The sequence below is a fragment of the Balaenoptera borealis genome (assembly GCF_965194805.1).
Source record: "Balaenoptera borealis genome assembly, chromosome: 4".
Lineage (NCBI taxonomy): Eukaryota > Metazoa > Chordata > Mammalia > Artiodactyla > Balaenopteridae > Balaenoptera > Balaenoptera borealis.
The window spans coordinates 40,615,181-40,635,110 of NC_138861.1; the positions used below are offsets into that span (position 1 = coordinate 40,615,181).

Sequence of the window (19,930 nt, forward strand, 5' to 3'; positions counted from 1 at the left end):
ATCAGTTATGTCACTTCTGTTAACTCTCTAGTTTTTAAATGCTTGAGGTTTAGCACTTTGAAAAAAAATCATTCTGTTTGAGAGTTTTGAAAAATAATCTTCTTGCCATTATTCCTTACTAAGAAAGCTGCATTTCCTGGTGATTTAGTGAAACTTTTGTCAGGTACACATGAAAGTAGCCTCTCACGTGGGCCTGTGCCCTCACTCTGCCCATGAGGCCACCTCCGAGGCCAGGCTTCAGCCCAGTTGCTGGAGGACCAGCTTCCACCACCTGCTCTGGCTCCTTGCCACCTCTGAATCCCAACACAAACCAGGTTTGTAATTGCTGGACTGTACAGGGAATCAGGATAGGTGGGAATGGGGGTTTAATCAAAAGAAGCATTGAGAAAGTTACAGAGGTTGACAGGAGCTCCGTAAACACTCCAGGGAGTCACACATCCATGTGAAAATGTACAAAGAGGTAAAAATGCCTGCATTTTAGCCCCTTCCAAGACTTCCTTCTTAGCCCTTGAGTCAGAACGTATCAGCTTGCGATGAACTAACGTACTCAAATTAGCTCAAGAAAGAGACCTGTGAGAAGAACGTTACCTGCTTCCAGGAGAGCCGAGCAAGCAGGCCTGGGGGAAGGCAGGTCTTCGGACCTCAGCAGTGGGCGTGGGGTCTGCACGCTGCACACTCCCTCCAGCTCTGAGTGTTGGGAAGGGAGATGGTTCCTTCAGTGCCCAGGCTGGACCCAGCCAGCTGTGTCCCGAGGGCGTGAGGCTGCCCCGTTCTGGGCTGTGAGATATAGACATTCAGGTAAGCCGGCCACTGTCCACTGCTGCTCCCGGACATTGACGGTCCACCTCCCCCATCCCTGTAACCTAAAGGCAAGCCCGTGATCAAAGGGGATCTTTCCATTTATCTTTTGAGATCTAAAACTTTCCCCAAAATGACATTGTTCTTATCTTTATTCCATTGAGAATGTGGCTGGTATGAGTTTAATTTGGATCTCTTATTCCCATGACTGACAGTTTTCAATCTAGTAAGGGTTGGATTAGAAGTGGAACAGACTTCGAATGAATTATTTAGCAAAAGATCTCTTATAGCCATTGTACATTCAATAATTCAAAAGCATTTCTCAGACACTCAGTTCAAGGCCCTATGCTAGATGTTTTGAGGAAAAATACTAATAACTAATATTGAGTTATTGTTACATGTCAGTGACTGTGCTAAATGATTTTACATGCATGAGCTAATTTTAATTCTTTAACACATCTTTGCACTAGCTGCTGCTACTATCCCTATATTCAGAGCAGGAAATTAAGACTTAGAAAGTTTTAGCAACGTTTCAAAAAAAAGATAATTGGAGACTTCCCTGGTGGCGCAGTGGTTAAGAATCCACTTGCCAATGCAGGGGACACGGGTTCAAGCCCTGGTCCGGAGAGTTCTCACATGTTGCAGAGCAACTAAGCCCGTGTGCCACAACTACTGAGCGTGTGCGCCACAACAACTACTAGCCCGTGCTCTAGAGCCCACATGCCACAGCTGCTGAGCCCGCGTGTCACAACTACTGAAGCCCACATGCCTAGAGCCTGTGCTCCACAACAAGAGAAGCCACCTCAGTGAGAAGCCTGCGCACCACAACGAAGAGTAGCCCCTGCTCACCGCAACTAGAGAAAGTCCGCGTGCAGCAATGAAGACCCAACACAGCCAAAAATAAATAAATAAATAAAGCTACTCAAAAAAATTAAAAAATAAAAAAGATTATCGGAGTTAATGTAAGTATGAAATACATGAAAAAAAGTGATGGGAAACAAGTTGGACAGGTAAGGGGATAAATCATGGCCTGAACACCATGCTGAAGACGTGTGGGTTAGTCTGTTGGTAACGAAGACCCAATGAGTTTCTGGGATCCTAGGGGCGATGTCAGAACTATCCTTCGGAAAAGCTTCTCTGGCTATAATCGTGGAGTGGGAGAGACTGATGGTAACTGAGGAGTCCTCTGGTAGAGGTGCCGAGAGAAGCTAAGCACGACCAGGACTGGGGTAGTTGCTGTGGCCATGAATGGAGCAGAGAATGCTGTGGTTTTCTTTTCAGCTTCCTTTTATGTTCCCTTTCTGGGGCTTGATTTTAAAAGTCTAGCTTTTAAACATTCTAGCATAGACTCCTGCTGAATTTGGAGTTGCCTTCAATTTCAGCAGAAAAAAAAAAAAAGAATAGAACAAACGAAAAAGCTCAATTTTGAAAAACTTTGTCCACCGAATTACCTGTATTGTGAGGAAACAGTGATTGAACTCTTGAGGAGCCAGGTGTTCATCCGGCTGCAGCGTTTTCATCAGGTTAAGGGTGGCCAGAAAGCGACCCACACGCACACCCACATTCCTGCACGACTACTCCCCTGTCAGAGTGTAGGACACAGACACTTACGAGAGGTGTGTTTGTCCCTCAGGAGGGGGCTCATTTGGTGGCTGTCACCACTGCTTTTCCGTGGCCCTGGGTTTCCTAGCAGGACACGCTGCTCCTGGTTTTACTGTCCACACAGGTGTGGTTACGTGGGACCTGAGAAAACAGCCTAATTTTTATGTGCCTCTCATTCTTGAGGCTCATATTTTATCCCCAAAGAACTTCTGGATGATCCTGTTTGAAGGAATGTTGTAAGTATTGGGTTTTCCTGGATTGAACCAAACTCAGCATCTGTGAGGTTTTCCACTTCACCCAGAGGAAGAGAGTGGACTCAGTGTCTCTAGCTTGTGGGCACTGTGGGAAGGGTAGGTCCCTGCTCTAGACCTGTGCTATCTGTGCTTTCATTTAGCAAGTGTGAATTAAGTAGTGTGTGCACCAGGCCGTGCTGCACATGGAGGACGCAGGGATGGAGAAGGCACAGCTGCTATGGGGCAGAAGCTGCCAGGATAGTTTGGGCGTAGAGGCAAGCATGTAAACACACCAGCACAAAAAATGCCAAAGATGCTTCTCGGTATTTGGTAAGTCCTTTGATGTTTAAACTCCTGAAAGGAATACTTTTTTTTTTTTTTGAAAGAGAAGAAAGAAAATTAAAGATGAAAGAGAAAAGATTGAGTTTGAAAGTGTAATAGCCCTTGGAAATTAAGAAAAAATTCCACAAGCCTACAGAATAATAAAGAAAATAAATAATAAAACAAAATAGTAATAAATAAATATATGAATAATAGTCATAATATGAGTTTTTCAGTTTACCTAAGAACTAGAGATATTTCTGTGTTAGACTGGGAACTTCAGCTTTTTGTGAAGTTGGAACCTACCTAAAAGCTTTATCTTTTATTCCCCTCTGGTTCCTAGTAAAAAAAAGCTCCTTATGATGCTTCAGAGGAATTCCTGCTGTCTTAGGGTGGCAAAGGAGTTGATTGGGCCAGGGCTGTTCTCTGGGTCCTGAAGCTACAGGAGGGTGCAGAAGGTGATGCAGTCCCAGACATGGGGCTGGACTTCTGAGAAGAGCTCGACCCTAGCAGGGACTCTGGTGGTCAGCCAGGGTGTGGGGAAGGGTGGGGAATGTGGGATCTGGGGACTCTGTGCTGGCGTTCTTGTAATTATCTATAGTTCTAAGCCTTCTTGTGCCGCTAGTAACTACCTTGTTCATGGGTGAGGCCGTGAAAGTCTCCTTACTTTACTTCGTTGAGATCAAAAGTAACACAGTATCAAAGAAGAGTAACATACGTCAATTTTCCTGATACTAATATGAATTGAAAATACTGTATCTAAGGAAGAACTGTATTAATGGGATTGTATATAGGGAGAAAGGTGAGATGAGAAGCAAGGGGATGCTTCTTCTGTTTCTGTACCATTTTATTTTATTTTTTTTGCATTCTATTTTATAAGCATTTTCTCTTCTCTTAAGGATGAGCTAGCTAAAGATTTGGAAACTTATCCTGATAAATAATGGGCACTCTCCTCTTTTAGCAGAATTCTGCACATGGCCGATCTTCTTCCAATGTAAATGGCGGGCCTGAACTTGATCGTTGCATGAGTCCTGAAGGTAGTTCTCAGTCTATGATTACTTTTTTTTTAAAAAATTATTTATTTATTTATTTATTTATTTTTGGCTGTGTTGGGTCTTCGTTTCTGTGCGAGGGCTTTCTCTAGTTGTGGCAAGCGGGGGCCACTCTTCATCGCGGTGCGCGGGCCTTTCACTATCATGGGCTCTCTTGTTACGGAGCACAGGCTCCAGACGCGCAGACTCAGTAGTTGTGGCTCACGGGCCTAGTTGCTCCGTGGCATGTGGGATCTTCCCAGACCAGGGCTCGAACCCGTGTCCCCTGCATCGGCAGGCAGATTCTCAACCACTGCGCCACCAGGGAAGCCCCTATGATTACTTTTATAAGGGAAGCCATCCATGTGAACTCGGTTGCCCCCCAAACCCACTTGTGCTAAATTATCTCCCTAAACAGCAGGGGTCACGTCAGTATGTATAGAATCTTGTTGTTAATTAAGCTACCCAATTTCAAATTTTAGTCTTGGGTTTCCTTTATTTTTCCTTAGTGGCAATCTGCTCATAATTCCTAAATGTAGGCTTTCCTTTTTCTTAGATAACATTAAGTGGGTTTCTTTGTTTGATGTCAGCTATGTACAGGGCACTGAGGATACATTGTGAAAAGTGGTCGATCTTAACCACTTCCTTCTCCTGCCCCTCCCCCCTCTCCTTTTTGAGGACACTTTGAGCCAGATATTAGCCTTAACAAGGTATCCTAAGTGGCCAGAATTTTCTTTACCAGAAAATCTTGAAGAGAAAATTTCTAAGATTAAGTCCCTATCATCAATCCCCTCCCCCTTTCTCCAGAGTTGACAAAAAGTTTACAAAGTTTTGGTTAGACTTCCCTTTTACCCAAAGCTAATCACTTATTTTCAGCTGATATTTCAGGGATTTGTTAGGTTTATTTATTTTGTTGGTTTCTGACTCCAACCAACAAGGCCAAAGGAAATTGGTGATTCAGGTGTTCTATTCAGAGAATATGCTCAGAGGATTTTCTTTAGTTTTACCACAGATTTAGAAATAACTCCATTGTGATTTATTATTTTACCAATCTGTAGGAATCAAGGTGAAATGTGATGTGTTCATTAGACTTTGTGTTTATCCTTTTTTGCAGGTGTGAATGGAAACAGGTGCTCTGAATCGTCAACTCTTCTTGAGAAGTACAAAATTGGGAAGGTTATTGGTGATGGCAATTTTGCAGTAGTCAAAGAGTGCATGGACAGGTGAGTGGATAGTGAGAATAATCGTTTGTTCACTGACACATACATTTTCCTTTGGAGTTTATTCTTATCTGAATGAACGAAAGGCCTTCTTAAAGAGTCTACTCTTAGGACTAGTGTTTTGCATGCCCACAGGCAACTTGACAGGGGAAAATGTATGTATACATGTAGAATATAAACCTGCTTTTTACTTTGGGAGATATATCAAGTCTCATCCATGAGACAGAGAAAAATAGGAAAGAGTACGATTCATTAAAAAAAAAAAATCTATAGCACTTATCTGTGTCAGGCTCTATTCTCAGTGCTGTACTTATATTGTCATTAACCCTCTCAGCTAATAATTAATTGCATATTATCAGTAGTTCAGGATACATGAGCTCTGACTTTATTCAATATCAGAATCAGCCAACTTTTGCCCATATTAAAATTATATTTTTGCTTGTCCAGCCTTATTTTGTTTAAGGTCCTAATTTCTCAGATGGTAACAAATCCATTCTTTTACATTCCAGGCCTTTTGTAAACAATATTAAAACTGGAAAAGACTCAGATTAGAGTGTTTGTGTTTATAGCGTGTTATTCTAGCTGTTCTAAGTGGTAATTTTTGTTGTGGTGGTGGGAGATGGGTGAGGGGGAGTTTTCCAGAAAGTTCTGGTGACTACAGTTTTCCTGTTCTGCTACATCTCCAGTGAAGCTTTACTGCTCCTTATATGGTACACAAAGTAGCTCCCTGTCTTCTAAGCCCCTCTGCTTAGCTCTGGTACACAGATTGCTGCTCAAGCAACAAGCATCTAAAATATGACTTCTAAAGACTCATTAGAAATCTGAGGCAGTGTTTGGTTTCTATTATGGAGAAGCAATTTAAATAAAAGTTATTCTTCCAAGGTAGGTCTCATCAGTGTGTACTGTGACCACCTGCCAAAAGCAGCTTGTGCTTGAGAGAACTAACCTATTCCAAGAATACCACAGTGTTCTTTCTTGAACTGCTTTCCTATTCTAAAAGATGTATTTTTTACATGTTCAGATTAAATTATACTAAAGGTGATTAAAAGTTAAATAACAACATCAGGATTCTTATGTCAAATGAATGATGTCTCTAGTACCAGATATGGACGTTTAAAGGTGTGGATAAGGTGGCACCAGATCCTAAGTGGAGTTTTGGCTGAGAAATAGAGACTGAAAGTCTAGGGACTTTTCAGTTTTGAATTATGGGCTAATTAGTGACTAATGGACTCATGTAAAGACATTGATAAAAGAAAATTTTCTGTTACTTTGATTCATTTTTCTTAATTTTATTCTGTCTCCTAAGAGAACTATTTTTGAGATTTAAGTGTGGAAGAACAGCTTCTTATCCAAGTCTGATACAACAGGATTTAAATACTTTAAATATGTGAGTTACTTAATATTGTAATGATTAATAGTTATAAAAGGAGATTGACAGTGTGGCTTTGTGGGTTTTAAAAAAATCTTTTGTGGGTATTTTTCTCCCTGACCCCACTCAGCATCCTCTCTGGTGTATAGGGAAGGAAGCCACTCTTTTTTCCCTGGGTCTGTGCTGTAGAGGAAATCAGGATGGATGGTGTCTTTGATTTATGTCTTTAAATGTCCTTCCTCTGATTATTCCATAGGTCCACAGGAAAGGAGTTTGCCCTAAAGATTATAGACAAAGCCAAATGTTGTGGAAAGGTACAGTATACATAACTGTTTTGTAAAAGAAACTGAAAAAACTTAGAGATGTCTTCTGCGGTGAAGGAATTTAAGTGGTGATTTGACAAGATCATAATAGGAATAGTCTGTTGATAGGAGCAGGGGAAACCTTGTCAAGCTTTTTTTTTTCCCTGCCATTTTTCAGAAACCTTAATCCTAAAACAGTAAATTGATTTGATCTTTGTCCTAACCATTGAAAAATACAAGTTCTCCTCTCTCGGAGATGTCTATATCAAAACCCAGCAACACACAAAAGGTGCCTCAAGAACTGTGAGGGTTCTGAGACTTTTCAAACTAAGAAATTAGCCTTCCAGCTTTGTAGATGTGGCAGAAGACACAAGATTCCTAGGTCAGAGACAAAAACTATTACTGGTGCCATAGCAGAAAGCAGGAGCTCCATGCTTGCACTGGTTCCCCTTAACTCCCAAAGCCCACAGAAGTGATGCAGAGGGGCCCAGCTGTATGCTGTCCACACAGTGGGTTTGTGTCACAGTGGAGGACCCCCAAGCTTAGGAACCCCCCAATCTTATGAGGGGGCCACTAGCATCCTACCCAGCCTCTGCCCCAGTGGAGAGCATTATTTTTATTTTCATGGTCAGGAAACAAATTGGCCCTCCACCCCTGGGGGAGACCCTGTCTCTGTGTTCCAAGGGTGTTTGCTATACAGACATACTTGGAAAGATAGTTTGTAACTAAAGCTGATGTGGGATGTGCAGAAACACCATGGATTGTCTCCCCAAATGGATGAACTGTTTTCTCTGTCCTACTCTGAAGATGGGACTGGCAAAAAAATCAAATGATGGAATGTTGCTAGATTACTGCCATTTCAACTATGTTTGAAAGGATAAATATTCTACAATAGTGATGACAAAGACCTTTTTAGATTCCTTTCTGGTAAGTAGCATAGCAGTTAAGAGAGCAGGCTCTAGGACCTTCCCTAGAAGGTGGCGCAGTGGTTAAGAGTCCGCCTGCCAATGCAGGGGACACGGGTTCGAGCCCTGGTCTGGGAAAATCCCACATGCCGTGGAGCAGCTAAGCCCGTGCGCCACAACTACTGAGCCAGCTCTCTAGAGCCCGCAAGCCACAACTACTGAAGCCTGCGTGCCTAGATCCCATGCTCCACAACAAGAGAAGCCACTGCAATGAGAAGCCCGCGCACCGCAATGAAGAGTAGCCCCCGCTCGCCGCAACTAAAGAAAGCCCACGCACAGCAACGAAGACCCAACACAGCCAAAAATAAATAAATAAATAAATAAATACATTGAAAAAAAGAGAAGGCTCTAGAACTCATGGTCCAACTCTGAGCCCCTCACGCTTGTGGTGCTGAGCAGCTGAAGTATGGCCAGTCTGAACTGAAATGTACTCTCAGTGTAAAACACAACAGATTTTGAAGACTTAATGCTAAAAGAAGAATGTAAGATACTACATTAATATCTTTTGTATTAGATTACATGTTGAAATGATAATATCTTGGATATATTGGGTTAAATAAGTTATACATTTTACCTGCTTTTTATATTTTTTAACATGGCTACTAGAAAACTTAAATTTACATATGTGGATCACATTTCTATTGAACAGTACTACTCTAGAGCCAGATTGTATAAAGTTTAATCCTGGCTCTGCCTCTTTTTGCTGTATGACCTTGGAGAAATTAGTTAACCCCTCTGTGCCTCTGTTTCTTCCTATAAAATGCAGTTGTTAATAATATCAAAGGCATAGGTTATTGTGAATTAATTGAATTAAGACATAGAAAACATGTAGAAAAGTATCAGTATATAACAAGAATTTAACACATGTTAACTGTTAATCTTATTAATATGCCAGAGGAATTCAGAAGCTATAGCTAGGCGGATTTGATGTGATAGTAGTGGTTTTATATTTATGGAACTCCTAAAACTATTCTTCATCAGACATTTACAAAATTGTGTATTTTTAACAGGAAACTTAAAATATTATGATACAGGGCTTCCCTGGTGGTGCAGTGGTTGAGAATCTGCCTGCCAATGCAGGGGACACGGGTTCGAGCCCTGGTCTGGGAAGATCGCACATGCCACGGAGCAACTAGGCCCGTGAGCCACAACTACCGAGCCTGCGCGTCTGGAGCCTGTGCTCCGCAATAAGAGGGGCCGCGACAGTGAGAGGCCCGCGCACCGCAATGAAGAGTGGCCCCCGCTCGCCGCAACTAGAGAAAGCCCTCGCACAGAAACGAAGACCCAACACAGCCAAAAATAAATAAATAAATTAATTAATTAATTTAAAAAATACATATATATTATGATACAGTGTTAGAAGAGTCTTCTCAGAGACCCAGAATGGAAAATCCAATAGACAAATTTGTCATACACTTTTTTTTTTTTTAACACTACATTGTGACAGCCAATGAAGCAGAGTCTGTGCAAAATGCCCCCCTTTTCTTTGAATAAGGTTTTTCTAAATGTAATTTTCTTTAAATAATTCTATGTGTTTTCAGTTATTGTGCTAACAATTTTATTACATTTTCAGCTGCAAAGCCTGTCTCCATATGTAAGTAGGTGTTGCTCTTTGTATCTGATATTGTGTGATTTAAGCAGAATGTGTCATAATTTTGGGAGCCAAGTTCTAAACAACTGTATTAAAGTATGTTTTCAAAAAAGTTTAAAAATAATTGCTCTGGTAAGGATATTGTTTACATGATTAAAATTTAAGCAGCTGTCTCAGTAGTTGAAAAAAAAATCTTTATGCAAAAAAATTCAGTCTGGTACACTAAGTGTTGAGGCAAATGAAGAGGTCACTTCAAACATTTGGATCTTATTTTTCCTTGTTATTGAATGTCATTTTATTTTTATAATTCATGCTCGTATACTTATTTCCATCCTTATATTTTGCTTATTTGAACAATTATTTCCACATTGACTATATAAAATTATAAGGTTAAAACTTTAAAAAAGAAATTGAAGGATAGTTGACTTACAATATTGTGTTAGTTTCAGGTGTACAGCAAAGTGGTTCAGTAATTTTTTCAGATTATATTTCATTATAGGTTATTATAGGATATTGAATATAATTCCCTGTGCTATACAGTAAATCCTTGTTACTTATCTATTTTATGTAAAGTAGTTTGTATCTGTTAATCCCATACTTGTTTTGTTCTAAATAGGTAGATTTTTCCACTAAATTTTATATTTAGGAAAAAAATTGGTATAGAGAATTTGCTTTTTTAAAACAAAATCTAAGGGGAGGTATTCAGCCACTCTTCAGGGGCATCGTTCGTTACCTCTGCCTTGTGGGTCGTATACAGAAAAGTAATAATGCTGAAAATAGTATCTGCCATTTATCAAAATGTATTATCTATCCAAAATGTATTATCTATCCATTTATCAAAATGTATTATCTATCCAGGCTTGGACATGTAGGAATTTTGCACATTATCTTTAATGACTTGCAAAACAGATGTACTGGTTTTAGAGATAAAGAAATAGAAATTCAAATTAAATAGCTTCCCAAAAGTCACACAGGATCAGAGCAGTGATTGGACCTTTGGGCTAGTTGGTTGCACAGACAGTCTACACTGGCCAATCTACCATGATCCCTCTCCAAGTTCAATTTATGCATTTGTTCCTATAATAAGAACCTGGGAAAAATTCTTAACCTCTGGTTTTCTGTTTGCTTTTCTGTAATGTACAAGATTGATTCACTTGTTTACCTAACATTTGATGTTTGTGCAAGATACTGTGCTAGGAATAAGGTAATTTAACATTAATACCAGTTCCGTAAAAGTGTTATGGGAGTTCAGGGTAGCACATGAGAGAGAAGTAGGTGCTCAGTGGAGATGCCTTAGAGCAAGAAGCATTCGAGCTGGATTTGAGCAGTAGGTACGGCTTGAGTAGGCAGTAATGACAGAAAAGCTTTTGAGGCGGCCAGCACAGCCTGAGTAGAGGCCCAGAAGATGGAAAGCATGTTGGGTTCTTCCAAGTAGGAGGTTTTCTTTTTCTTTTTAAAAAATATTTATTTATTTATTATTTATTTATTTTGGCTGTGCTGGGTCTTCGTTGCGGCACGCGGGATCTTCATTGCAGCATGCGGACTCTTAGTTGCAGCATACAAACTCTTAGTTGCGGCATGCATGCAGGATCTAGTTCCCTGACCAGGGATCGAACCCGGGCCCCCTGCACTGGGAGTGCGGGCCACTGGACCACCAGGAAAGTCCCTCAATAGGAGATTTTCTTAAATTGATTTATAATGTTGTGTTAGTTTCTGGTTTACAGCAAAGAGATTCAGTTATACATATGTATTTTTTTTCATATTCTTTTTCATTATAGGTTATTACAAGATATTGAATATACAGTAGTTCCCTGTGCTATATAGTAGGACCTGGTTGTTTATCTACTGGGTTGGCCAAAAAGTTCATTCAGTTACTGAATATGTTGTTCAATAAAGTTCTTCGTGAAAATGAAAAATGTGTCTTTTATTTTTACTTTAAACCAAGCAAACTTTCTGGCCAACCCAGTATTTTATATGTAGTAGCTTGTATCTGTTAATCCCAAACTCCTAATTTATCCCTCCGCCACCCCCTTTCCCGTTTGGTAACCATAAGTTTGTTTTCTATATCTGCGAGTCTGTTTCTGTTTTGTAGATAAGTTCATTTGTGTCATATTTTAGATTCCACATATAAGTGATATCATATGATGTTTGTCTTTTTCTGTCTGACTTACTTCACTTAGTATGATAATCTCTAGGTCCATCCATGTTGCTGCAAATGGCATTATTTCATTCTTTTTATGGCTGAGTAATATTCCATTGTATATATGTACCACATTTTCTTTATCCATTCATTTTTTGATGGACGTTTAGGTTGCTTCCATGTCTTGGCTATTGTATATAGTGCTGCTATGAACACTGGGCTGCATTATCTTTTCAAATTAGAGTTTTCTCTGGATATATGCCCAGGAGTAGGATTGCTGGATCATACGGTAACTCTATTTTTAGTTTTTTAAGGAACCTCCATACTGTTCTCCGCAGTAGCTGCACCAATTTAAATTCCCACCAACAGTGTATGAGGGTTCCCTTTTCTTGACACTCTCTCCAGCATTTATTATTTGTAGACTTTTTAATGATGGCCATTCTGACTGGTGTGAAGTGATACCTGAATGTAGTTTTGATTTGCATTTCTCTGATAATTAGTGATGTTGAGCATCTCCTCATGTACCTATTGGCCATCTGTGTGTCTTCTTTGGAGAAATGTCTGTTTAGGTCTTCTGCCCATGTTTTGATTGGGTTGTTTGTTATTTTGTTATTGAGTTGTATGAGCTGTTTATATATTTTGGAAATTAAACCCTCATTGGTTGCATCGTTTTTGCAGATATTTTCTCCCAGTCCGTAGGTTGTCTTTTTGTTTAGTTTATGGTTTCCTTTGCTGTGCAAAAGCTTATAAGTTTAATCAGGTCCCATTTGTTTATTTTTGCTTTTATTTCTATTGCCTTGGGAGACTTACCTAAGAAAACATTGCTATTATTAATGTCAGAGAATGTTTTGCCTGTGTTCTCTTCTGGGAGTTTTATGGTGTCCTGTCTTATATTTAAGTCTTTAAGCCATTTTGAGTTTATTTTTGTGTATGGTGTGAAGGAGTGTTGTAACTTTATTGATTTACATGCCACGTAGGAGATTTTTGCAAGATCTACCTTGGGGCCAAATTTAAGGAGGCTTTTGAGAAGGCTATGGTGTTTGTAAATTTAAGAATTCTTCCAAGTTTGATATTCTAAATAATATTCATTCTAAATATTTATTGAATTCCCATAGTGTATGAAGCCCTGAGCTTTCTGTTGTGGTGCTTAGAAGTGGTCCTTCCTTCTCTTCCCAGAGTTCTGCATTCATTATCTACATGCTATGGGTCCAGGCAGGACATAAATCCAAATGTATATTGTATTAGTTTCCTGAGGCTGTTGGAATAAATTACCACAAACTTAGTGGCTTACAACGGAAATTTATTTTCTCACAGTTCTGGCAGCTAAAAGTCTGAAATGCACACTCCCTCTGGAAGCTTTAGGGGAGAATCTGTACCTTGATTCTAAGTAGCTTCTGGTGGCTGACAGTATTCCTTGGCTTGTGGCCACATCACTCCAAACCCTGCCTCCGTCTTCACCTCCCTCTCTTCTGTGTGTCTGTTTTTCCTCTTTTGTCTGTGAAGTCTCCTTCTGCCTCTGTCTCATAAAGACACTTGTGATGGCACCCAGATAATCCACTGTTATCTCTTCGTTGCCGTATCTTTAATCACATCTCCAAAGACATTTTTTCAAATACAGTAATATTAACAAGTTCCAGGCATTAAGACTTGGTAACTTTGTGTGGCCGTTATTCAACCAACCACACTCATCTACCGCAGAAATTACATGTAGCGATCTGAGCATCTCGTCTCTCTCACTGCATGATCCTCAGCAGTACTCACCCCACAATATAGATACCAGCTGTAAAGCCACTGTTGACCCGAGAGCAGCGCATGATGTGTTTATGTCTTCCGCTTTCTTGAGCACTTCAGAATGAACTGTGCTAGTTGCTGGAGGCCGAGGTAAACAGAAAGCTCTGGGACAGCAGGGTGAGGGCTGTGGTTGGAGCAGAGCACAGGGGCACTGAGAACAAATTCGAGGGCCTCCTAACCCAGTCACAGTTGAGCAGGGGAGGCCACCTGGAGGAGGTGAGGTCTCATGTGGTGCTGAGGGGTAAATAGGAGTTCATCAAGAAGTGGGGAAAGAGAGCTCCAGACAAAACCGCCTGTGCAAGTGCCTGGAGGTCTAGATAAGAGATTGGCAAAAGGGATAAAATGGGAATGGATGTATCCCGAGGCTATTGAGAAGGCAGACCTGGCAGGGATCGGTGATTGATTAGCTGTGCAGGAGGACGCAGGAAGGAGGGTCCTGGTGGAATTCCTGTCTGCTCTGGGCAGCCAGGTTCATTCAGTGAGACAAAGGACACAGGAGGGAAGGATCGGAGACAAGATGATTCGTTTGGTTTGAGAGAGCTGTTTATTCTGCGAATCTGTTTCTCCCTGGCTGTCTCTCTCTCTCTCTCTTTTGTCAGTTAAAAACCACCCTGGCCAAGGATAGGGCGGTATCCTTTGCCAAGTGAGCAGTTTTCTTTGTCATTTACTCTCACATACAAAACCGTGGAACACCGCCATGAAATGATTCATGTGTAAATTATTTGGAGTTAGAATCATGAATCACTTAACATAAATAATGGTAGATGACTGAATAATGCAAGTTCAGTGCAGTTCAAGACAAAAGTGATGTTCACGTTGTATTTAGAAATATCTCCCTGGAAAATGTAACCTAGAGAGCATTTTTATATATTAGAAACAAAGATTACATACGGGTTGCATAAGAAATAGGAAGATAACGTTTGTAAAGATTTTTGTGCACTGTTTTGTTTTGCTCCTGAGGATGGTTTACGTTAAAAAGTGGATTGTTCCTTCAAAGACATATTTACATGCATCGTCAGAGGTTGGGAAACAAAGGCTAATGGCTCCCACATCCCAACAAAAACCTTCACTATGTGCATAGAATACTAGCCATTGTTGAGTAGCATACAGTAAGCCGAGATAATAAATAATGGTGGAGAAAATGTTGCAATATTCACTTAATGTTTGAAATGTAGCACTGCCCAGAGGCGCTGGGAGAAGTTCCACAATGCGTCTCAGAAGACTCTCTGTTGTGCCTTTTAATGAAAAAGATAACTTTGGGGAGGTGTAGTCTCCGTATGTGGTAGACTCCTTATTTTAGCTCCAATTTGAGAGAATTCTTGGGGTACTGGTGATGGGGATTATTTTACATATGTCACTCAAAATTAGCATCACAGACAGAGCCCCTGAAGAGAGGTAAATTTATAGACTCTCCCAACCTGGGGGAAATGGGGAGGAGGGAGGAGAACTGACATGATAGTTCCACTTAGCTTAAAAATCAAACACCCGTTTTACTACCACGTCGTCCCGGCTTCACACAGAGTGAAATAAACTCGTTTGGTTGCCTTTACATGTTCACAAAGGTACATCCACCTCTGCTTGTTACTGTGACTAAGGACATGGTTGGCACAGATGAGCCAAAGGCTTCTAAACAAGTGTACAAATGTGGAGGGTTTGCTGCATCTTTCCTTGGTCTCTGTGGCCGCGAGGAGTTGGCCGCACAGCTGCTTCCCTTGGGAGGGACCAGGGCTCTGTGGCTGCCTCGTGCTGCTGCCCTGTGGGACGGGAACCAGGTGGGGGGCCCTGTGGCCTCCCAGCTGTGGTTGGCTAGGTGCTGAGAACCACTGTTCTTCCCTGTCTGCTGACTCCAAAGCCAGTCTCAGTCTTCCCAGCCCTGCTCATTAATGGGCATAGATTCTCTTCCTGTACAAAGCCTGGTGTGGTTCTGCCTTGACTCCCAACTTGGTGTGAAACGACCTCTAGATCCTATCTTTTCAAGGAATGAAATAGTTTCAGCTTTGCAGCTATCATTTTGAAAAATTCCAACTTTGACTAAAGCCTCCGCCTTTGAAAGGTGATATTGTGCAGTACAAAAAATGTGGGCTGGGATGTCAGGGCCCTAGGTGTGCATCCCCCCTCCAAGGACTGTTCTAAGGATAAGCGTTAAGACATTTACACAAGTACCTTGCACAGCGACTGACAGATAGTGACTAGATTCCTAGATCATGTTGGTTCTTTTCTTTCCCCCCACTTCCGTTCAGCATTTGCACTGTCATTTTCCAGCATTTACCGAGTGACTGCCTGGACAAACACAGTGCATTCAATGCTCGAGAAACACCGCCCACCACGAGCAGGAGCCAGCAACAGATTTTCTCTGAATGTTAGTTATTCATCTGTTATAATTCATGCTTCCACCTATTGTCGAAAAGTATTTGAGATGGCTTTGAGTAAAAATACATGTATACATGGATGCATGAAGATGAGAGGAACCATGAATTGTATCCTGAACTAGAGATAAGATAATTATCTTACTACTGCAGCAGAACACTAAATTTAGTTGAAATTCGTGAGACCAAAGGAGGCAAAAGGGGCAGTAAGAGGGAAGCACGCACACACACACACAGACACACACACACGAACATATAATATGAATATATGCATATATGTGTATTGAATATTTAGGTAGCAAATGATAGCTCTTATAAGGTACATTTTATAAAAGCTATATTTGAAAACCTAGAGTGTGTAATAGGGCAATTAGCAATTTTTACAGAGCATTTCCTAAATTCTAAACAATTCATTATTACAGTTAATGAGGATTAACAAATATGACATTGCTGAGAGAGTTTAATGTCTCATAATAAAATAGACCAATTGTTGTTCATGATTCACGGGTTGGTGTATTGAAAATAATAATGCCGTGAGTAAACGTTTTGCTACAGTGCTGATCCCAACTGCATTACTCACCAGGACTGATAATCAGGTGGTATTTTCAGAGAAGTGATTAGAGTTAAAATGAGAATAGTGGTCCCCATGGTACTATATGTTTCCTGATTTCTGAAATACAAGATGATAAGGAACATCCATCTGGTGAATGATTTCACACCCAATCATAGAAGAAGAAAGTTTCTTTTTCATGAATTTCAACATGAAATTCAAATTCATATTGGTAATAGTTTAAAAACTAAAAATGTTTGTAATGCTAGAAGTTGTATCCCATAAGCATGCCAAATTTCCTTATATGCCTAGTCTTTATTTCTGAGTGTATACTGAAAGGGAAAAGTGATTCCAGCTGAACTGCAAAGCACAGTGTGGCATACACAAGCTTTCGTAGCATCACAGCCTCTTAAGGTGTTAGAAATAAAGAAGAGACAGGAAAGAGTGTGTTTTATGTGCCAGATAGCATGCGGAGCCTTTTGAGGGATTTTTTTTTTTTTTTTTTTTTTTTTTTTTGGCTGTGTTGGGTCTTTGTTGCCGCGTGCAGGCTTTCTCTAGTTGCGGTGAGCGGGAGCTACTCTTCTTTGCGGTGTGCGGGCTTCTCTTGTTGCAGAGCATGGGCTCTAGGTGCGCGAGCTTCAGTAGTTGTGGCACGCAGGCTCAGTAGTTGTGGCACATGGGCTCAGTAGTTGTGGCGCATGGGCTTAGTTGCTCCACGGCATGTGGGATCTTCCCGGACCAGGGCTCAAACCCGTGTCCCCTGCATTGGCAGGTGGATTCCTAACCACTGCGCCACCAGGGAAGTCCTCAAGGGATGTATTGAAGGATGTCTTTCTGTTAGTTACAATGAGGTGTCACGCTGACTTGTCCTGTCCCTAGGGACACCAGCTGGGCCAGGATGTGGTTTGTCTCTGTTCCTTCAGTGTCAGATCTACAGCGTGTGTTGTCCTCCAGAACACAGGGATAGAGCAGAGGGTTCTGTAATTTCTGATCTACCTCTCTAAACCCTTTTTGGCAGGAGCATCTGATTGAGAACGAAGTGTCGATACTGCGCAGAGTGAAACATCCAAATATCATCATGCTGGTTGAGGAGATGGAAACAGCTACTGAGCTTTTTCTGGTGATGGAATTGGTCAAAGTAAGAGGATGGAGAGATTTCAAGGGAATTCATTGATGACAAATCCCAAGACGTACAATATTCTTGAAGGACCTAATTGGAAAAGTGTTTTGCTACCTTGAAACTTTCATTATTTATAATCATCAGTTTTAGTGGCACTTGTGTCATTTTTTTCATCTACTCCAGGCTGATGAGCTTTCTTTGTTACCTTCACAGGACTGCCACTGTTGATGTTTTGTTTTGTTTTGTAAAAATATTTATTTGGTTGCATTGGGTCTTAGTTATGGCAGATGGGCTCCTTAGTTGCGACATGCAGGCGCCTTAGTTGTGGCATGCAAACTCTTAGTTGCGGCATGCATGTGGGATCTAGTTCCCGGACCAGGGATCGAACCTGGGCCTCCTGCATTGAGAGCGCAGAGTCTTAACCACTGTGCCACCAGGGAAGTCCCCACTGTCGATGTTTTGATATGTTCTTTTATGTGTCCTTTAGGGTGGAGATCTCTTTGATGCAATTACTTCTTCAACCAAGTACACTGAGAGAGATGGCAGTGCCATGGTGTACAACCTGGCCAACGCCCTCAGGTACCTCCACGCCCTCAGCATTGTGCACAGAGACATCAAGCCAGAGAACCTCTTGGTACGTCATCTCTGCCTTTTCTGTTCCAACTCAGGCCTCTCTCCCTTTAAAGTGACAGTAATTGCATGCAAACAATCATATGCAGACTATGACATTTTAAAGTCTATACCAACCCTGCAGATACGGGGCTGAGAGAATTTAAATCTAGAAAATCAGCCTGACTCAAGTCAATGACCATAAAATGTTAATGGATTTCTTGAATTGATCTGCACTTCTGCATTTACTGTTTACCAGACATTAGAAAACATATTTTCATTTACGATTTGATGGATGGTGCTAACTGAAGAAAGGTGAGCAGGAAAATTATTTTATGAGGCAAAAGTTCTGAAGAATAAATTGGAGACAGAAACAGAATTAGAGGCTTGTAGGAACCAGCAGTAGAACACGAGAGTTTGTTTCTATGCAGGACGGAACTTTGGAAATAATCTAGTCCATTCATTTCAGCTCTACAGATATGGAAATTGAGACCCAGAGATGCTAACTTTTCTTGTTTAAAAGTCTCATTTGTCCCGTTGGTCTACAGATGAAAGTCTTATTCTAATATGCACTCAGCTTCATAATCTGGTTCCAGTTTACCTTTCCAGCCTCTGCTCCTGTTACTCTCTTCCCTACCCATCTGACCAGCATGGCACTCACCTTCAAGCCATATTTAACTCACCTCATGGTGGCCTTCAAACCAAACACTGCTAATGGGGACAGTCCTCGTGTCTACATTGTAGAGAAATTTTAGAGAAGGCGATCTGGGAGTTCTGCACACATACATCCCCCAATCCCACACACACAGGGCTCTTGGCTTCTCTGTTTCCACCTTTCAGGGCTGAGCATCACCATCATCGTCGTTACTGCTTGGCAGGTGAGCCTGTCTGAGTCTCCCATATCGTGTGCATCCAGACACAGGCTTCCCCGGGTCCAGGAGTTGGTGAAGACTTGACTTCCTCAGCAGCATTACACCTCATTGTTGGTGTCCACACTGGTCTCTGTTTGCAGCATCCTCTCCCCCAGCAACGTGGCAAACACGTTCATCTTGTAAGATACTGAGCAAGGCATGTCTTCTTGATATCACCCCAGGCTCCCTGGGCAGAGTCAGTCATGGCCACCTCTGGTTTTTGCTGCACTTGCCCTGGTGCAGTGATTTTATTGTTTACTTGTCTGTTGTCGTCTCTAGGTCATAAGCACTAATGGGGCAAGGTCTGTGTTTCGGTTACTTTATATCCCCAGGGACGAGGAAGCACACGGTGGACGTGGGGTAGACGGCTGGTGACTGACGGCCATGGTCACCTAGGTCGCTAGCAGCTGGCCCTCAAACACAAGTCTCCACAGCCTGGTTCATACGCCCAACACGCAAATAACAACTGAATGGGCTAGGCTTTGGGGCCGTCCTGGGGCTTTCTGCTAATCCGGGGTATCCGGTTCCCCTTTTGGTTAATACCATTTGATAATTTCCGAGTGTCCACTTAAAAGTATGTGAGGTTTTTTTTCTTACTGTCTCCTGCCTTGAGGGAATATGTTTCATTTCTGTTTGTTCCTATTAGGAAAGTAAACACCCCTGCTCTGTAAAACAAGGTGTGCTATGTGAACTCTAAGGAGGAATGGAGGCCGTGGTAAGCCAGGCCCCCGGGTGGGCGTGGGGTTCCCTCCTCTCGACGGGCTGCTCCTCCCCCGTGAGGCTGCGGTCTGGGCGGGCCCCGCCCCCACTGACGGAGCTTGGCGGGGGCTTCACATGCAGAGGGGACAAGGCTTCCCCCGGCCGAGCCAGACATGGTGCCGAGGTGTTCACGAGGACGCCCCTGCTCTCCGCAGCCCACGTCACCGCAGTGGCCGCTGTGATTGACGTTCTCTGAGAGCACGGGGCCACAGGGCCCGAGGACCAGTGGTTACCGCAGTGCCCGCGCCGCCT

General features: G+C 41.9%; 1 protein-coding gene across 11 annotated transcripts in view; it reads left to right on the plus strand.

Annotated features, from left to right (window-relative positions):
* DCLK2 (doublecortin like kinase 2) overlaps positions 1-19,930 on the plus strand; it is a 155,211-nt gene that overhangs the window by 115,572 nt on the left and 19,709 nt on the right. For 6 of the 11 annotated variants that reach the window (XR_014243601.1, XR_014243603.1, XR_014243605.1 and 3 more), the window contains 5 exons: positions 3,916-3,991; positions 5,100-5,208; positions 6,831-6,888; positions 17,298-17,417; positions 17,887-18,033. Coding sequence is in view for 5 of the 11 variants with exons in the window: in XM_082388990.1 (XP_082245116.1) it covers positions 3,916-3,991; positions 5,100-5,208; positions 6,831-6,888; positions 17,298-17,417; positions 17,887-18,033 (510 nt within the window). In the remaining 6 variants the exon portion in view is untranslated. The remainder of the gene's footprint in view (positions 1-3,915; positions 3,992-5,099; positions 5,209-6,830; positions 6,889-17,297; positions 17,418-17,886; positions 18,034-19,930) is intronic. The other 5 variants (XR_014243602.1, XR_014243604.1, XM_082388992.1 and 2 more) reach the window with 2 other exon arrangements.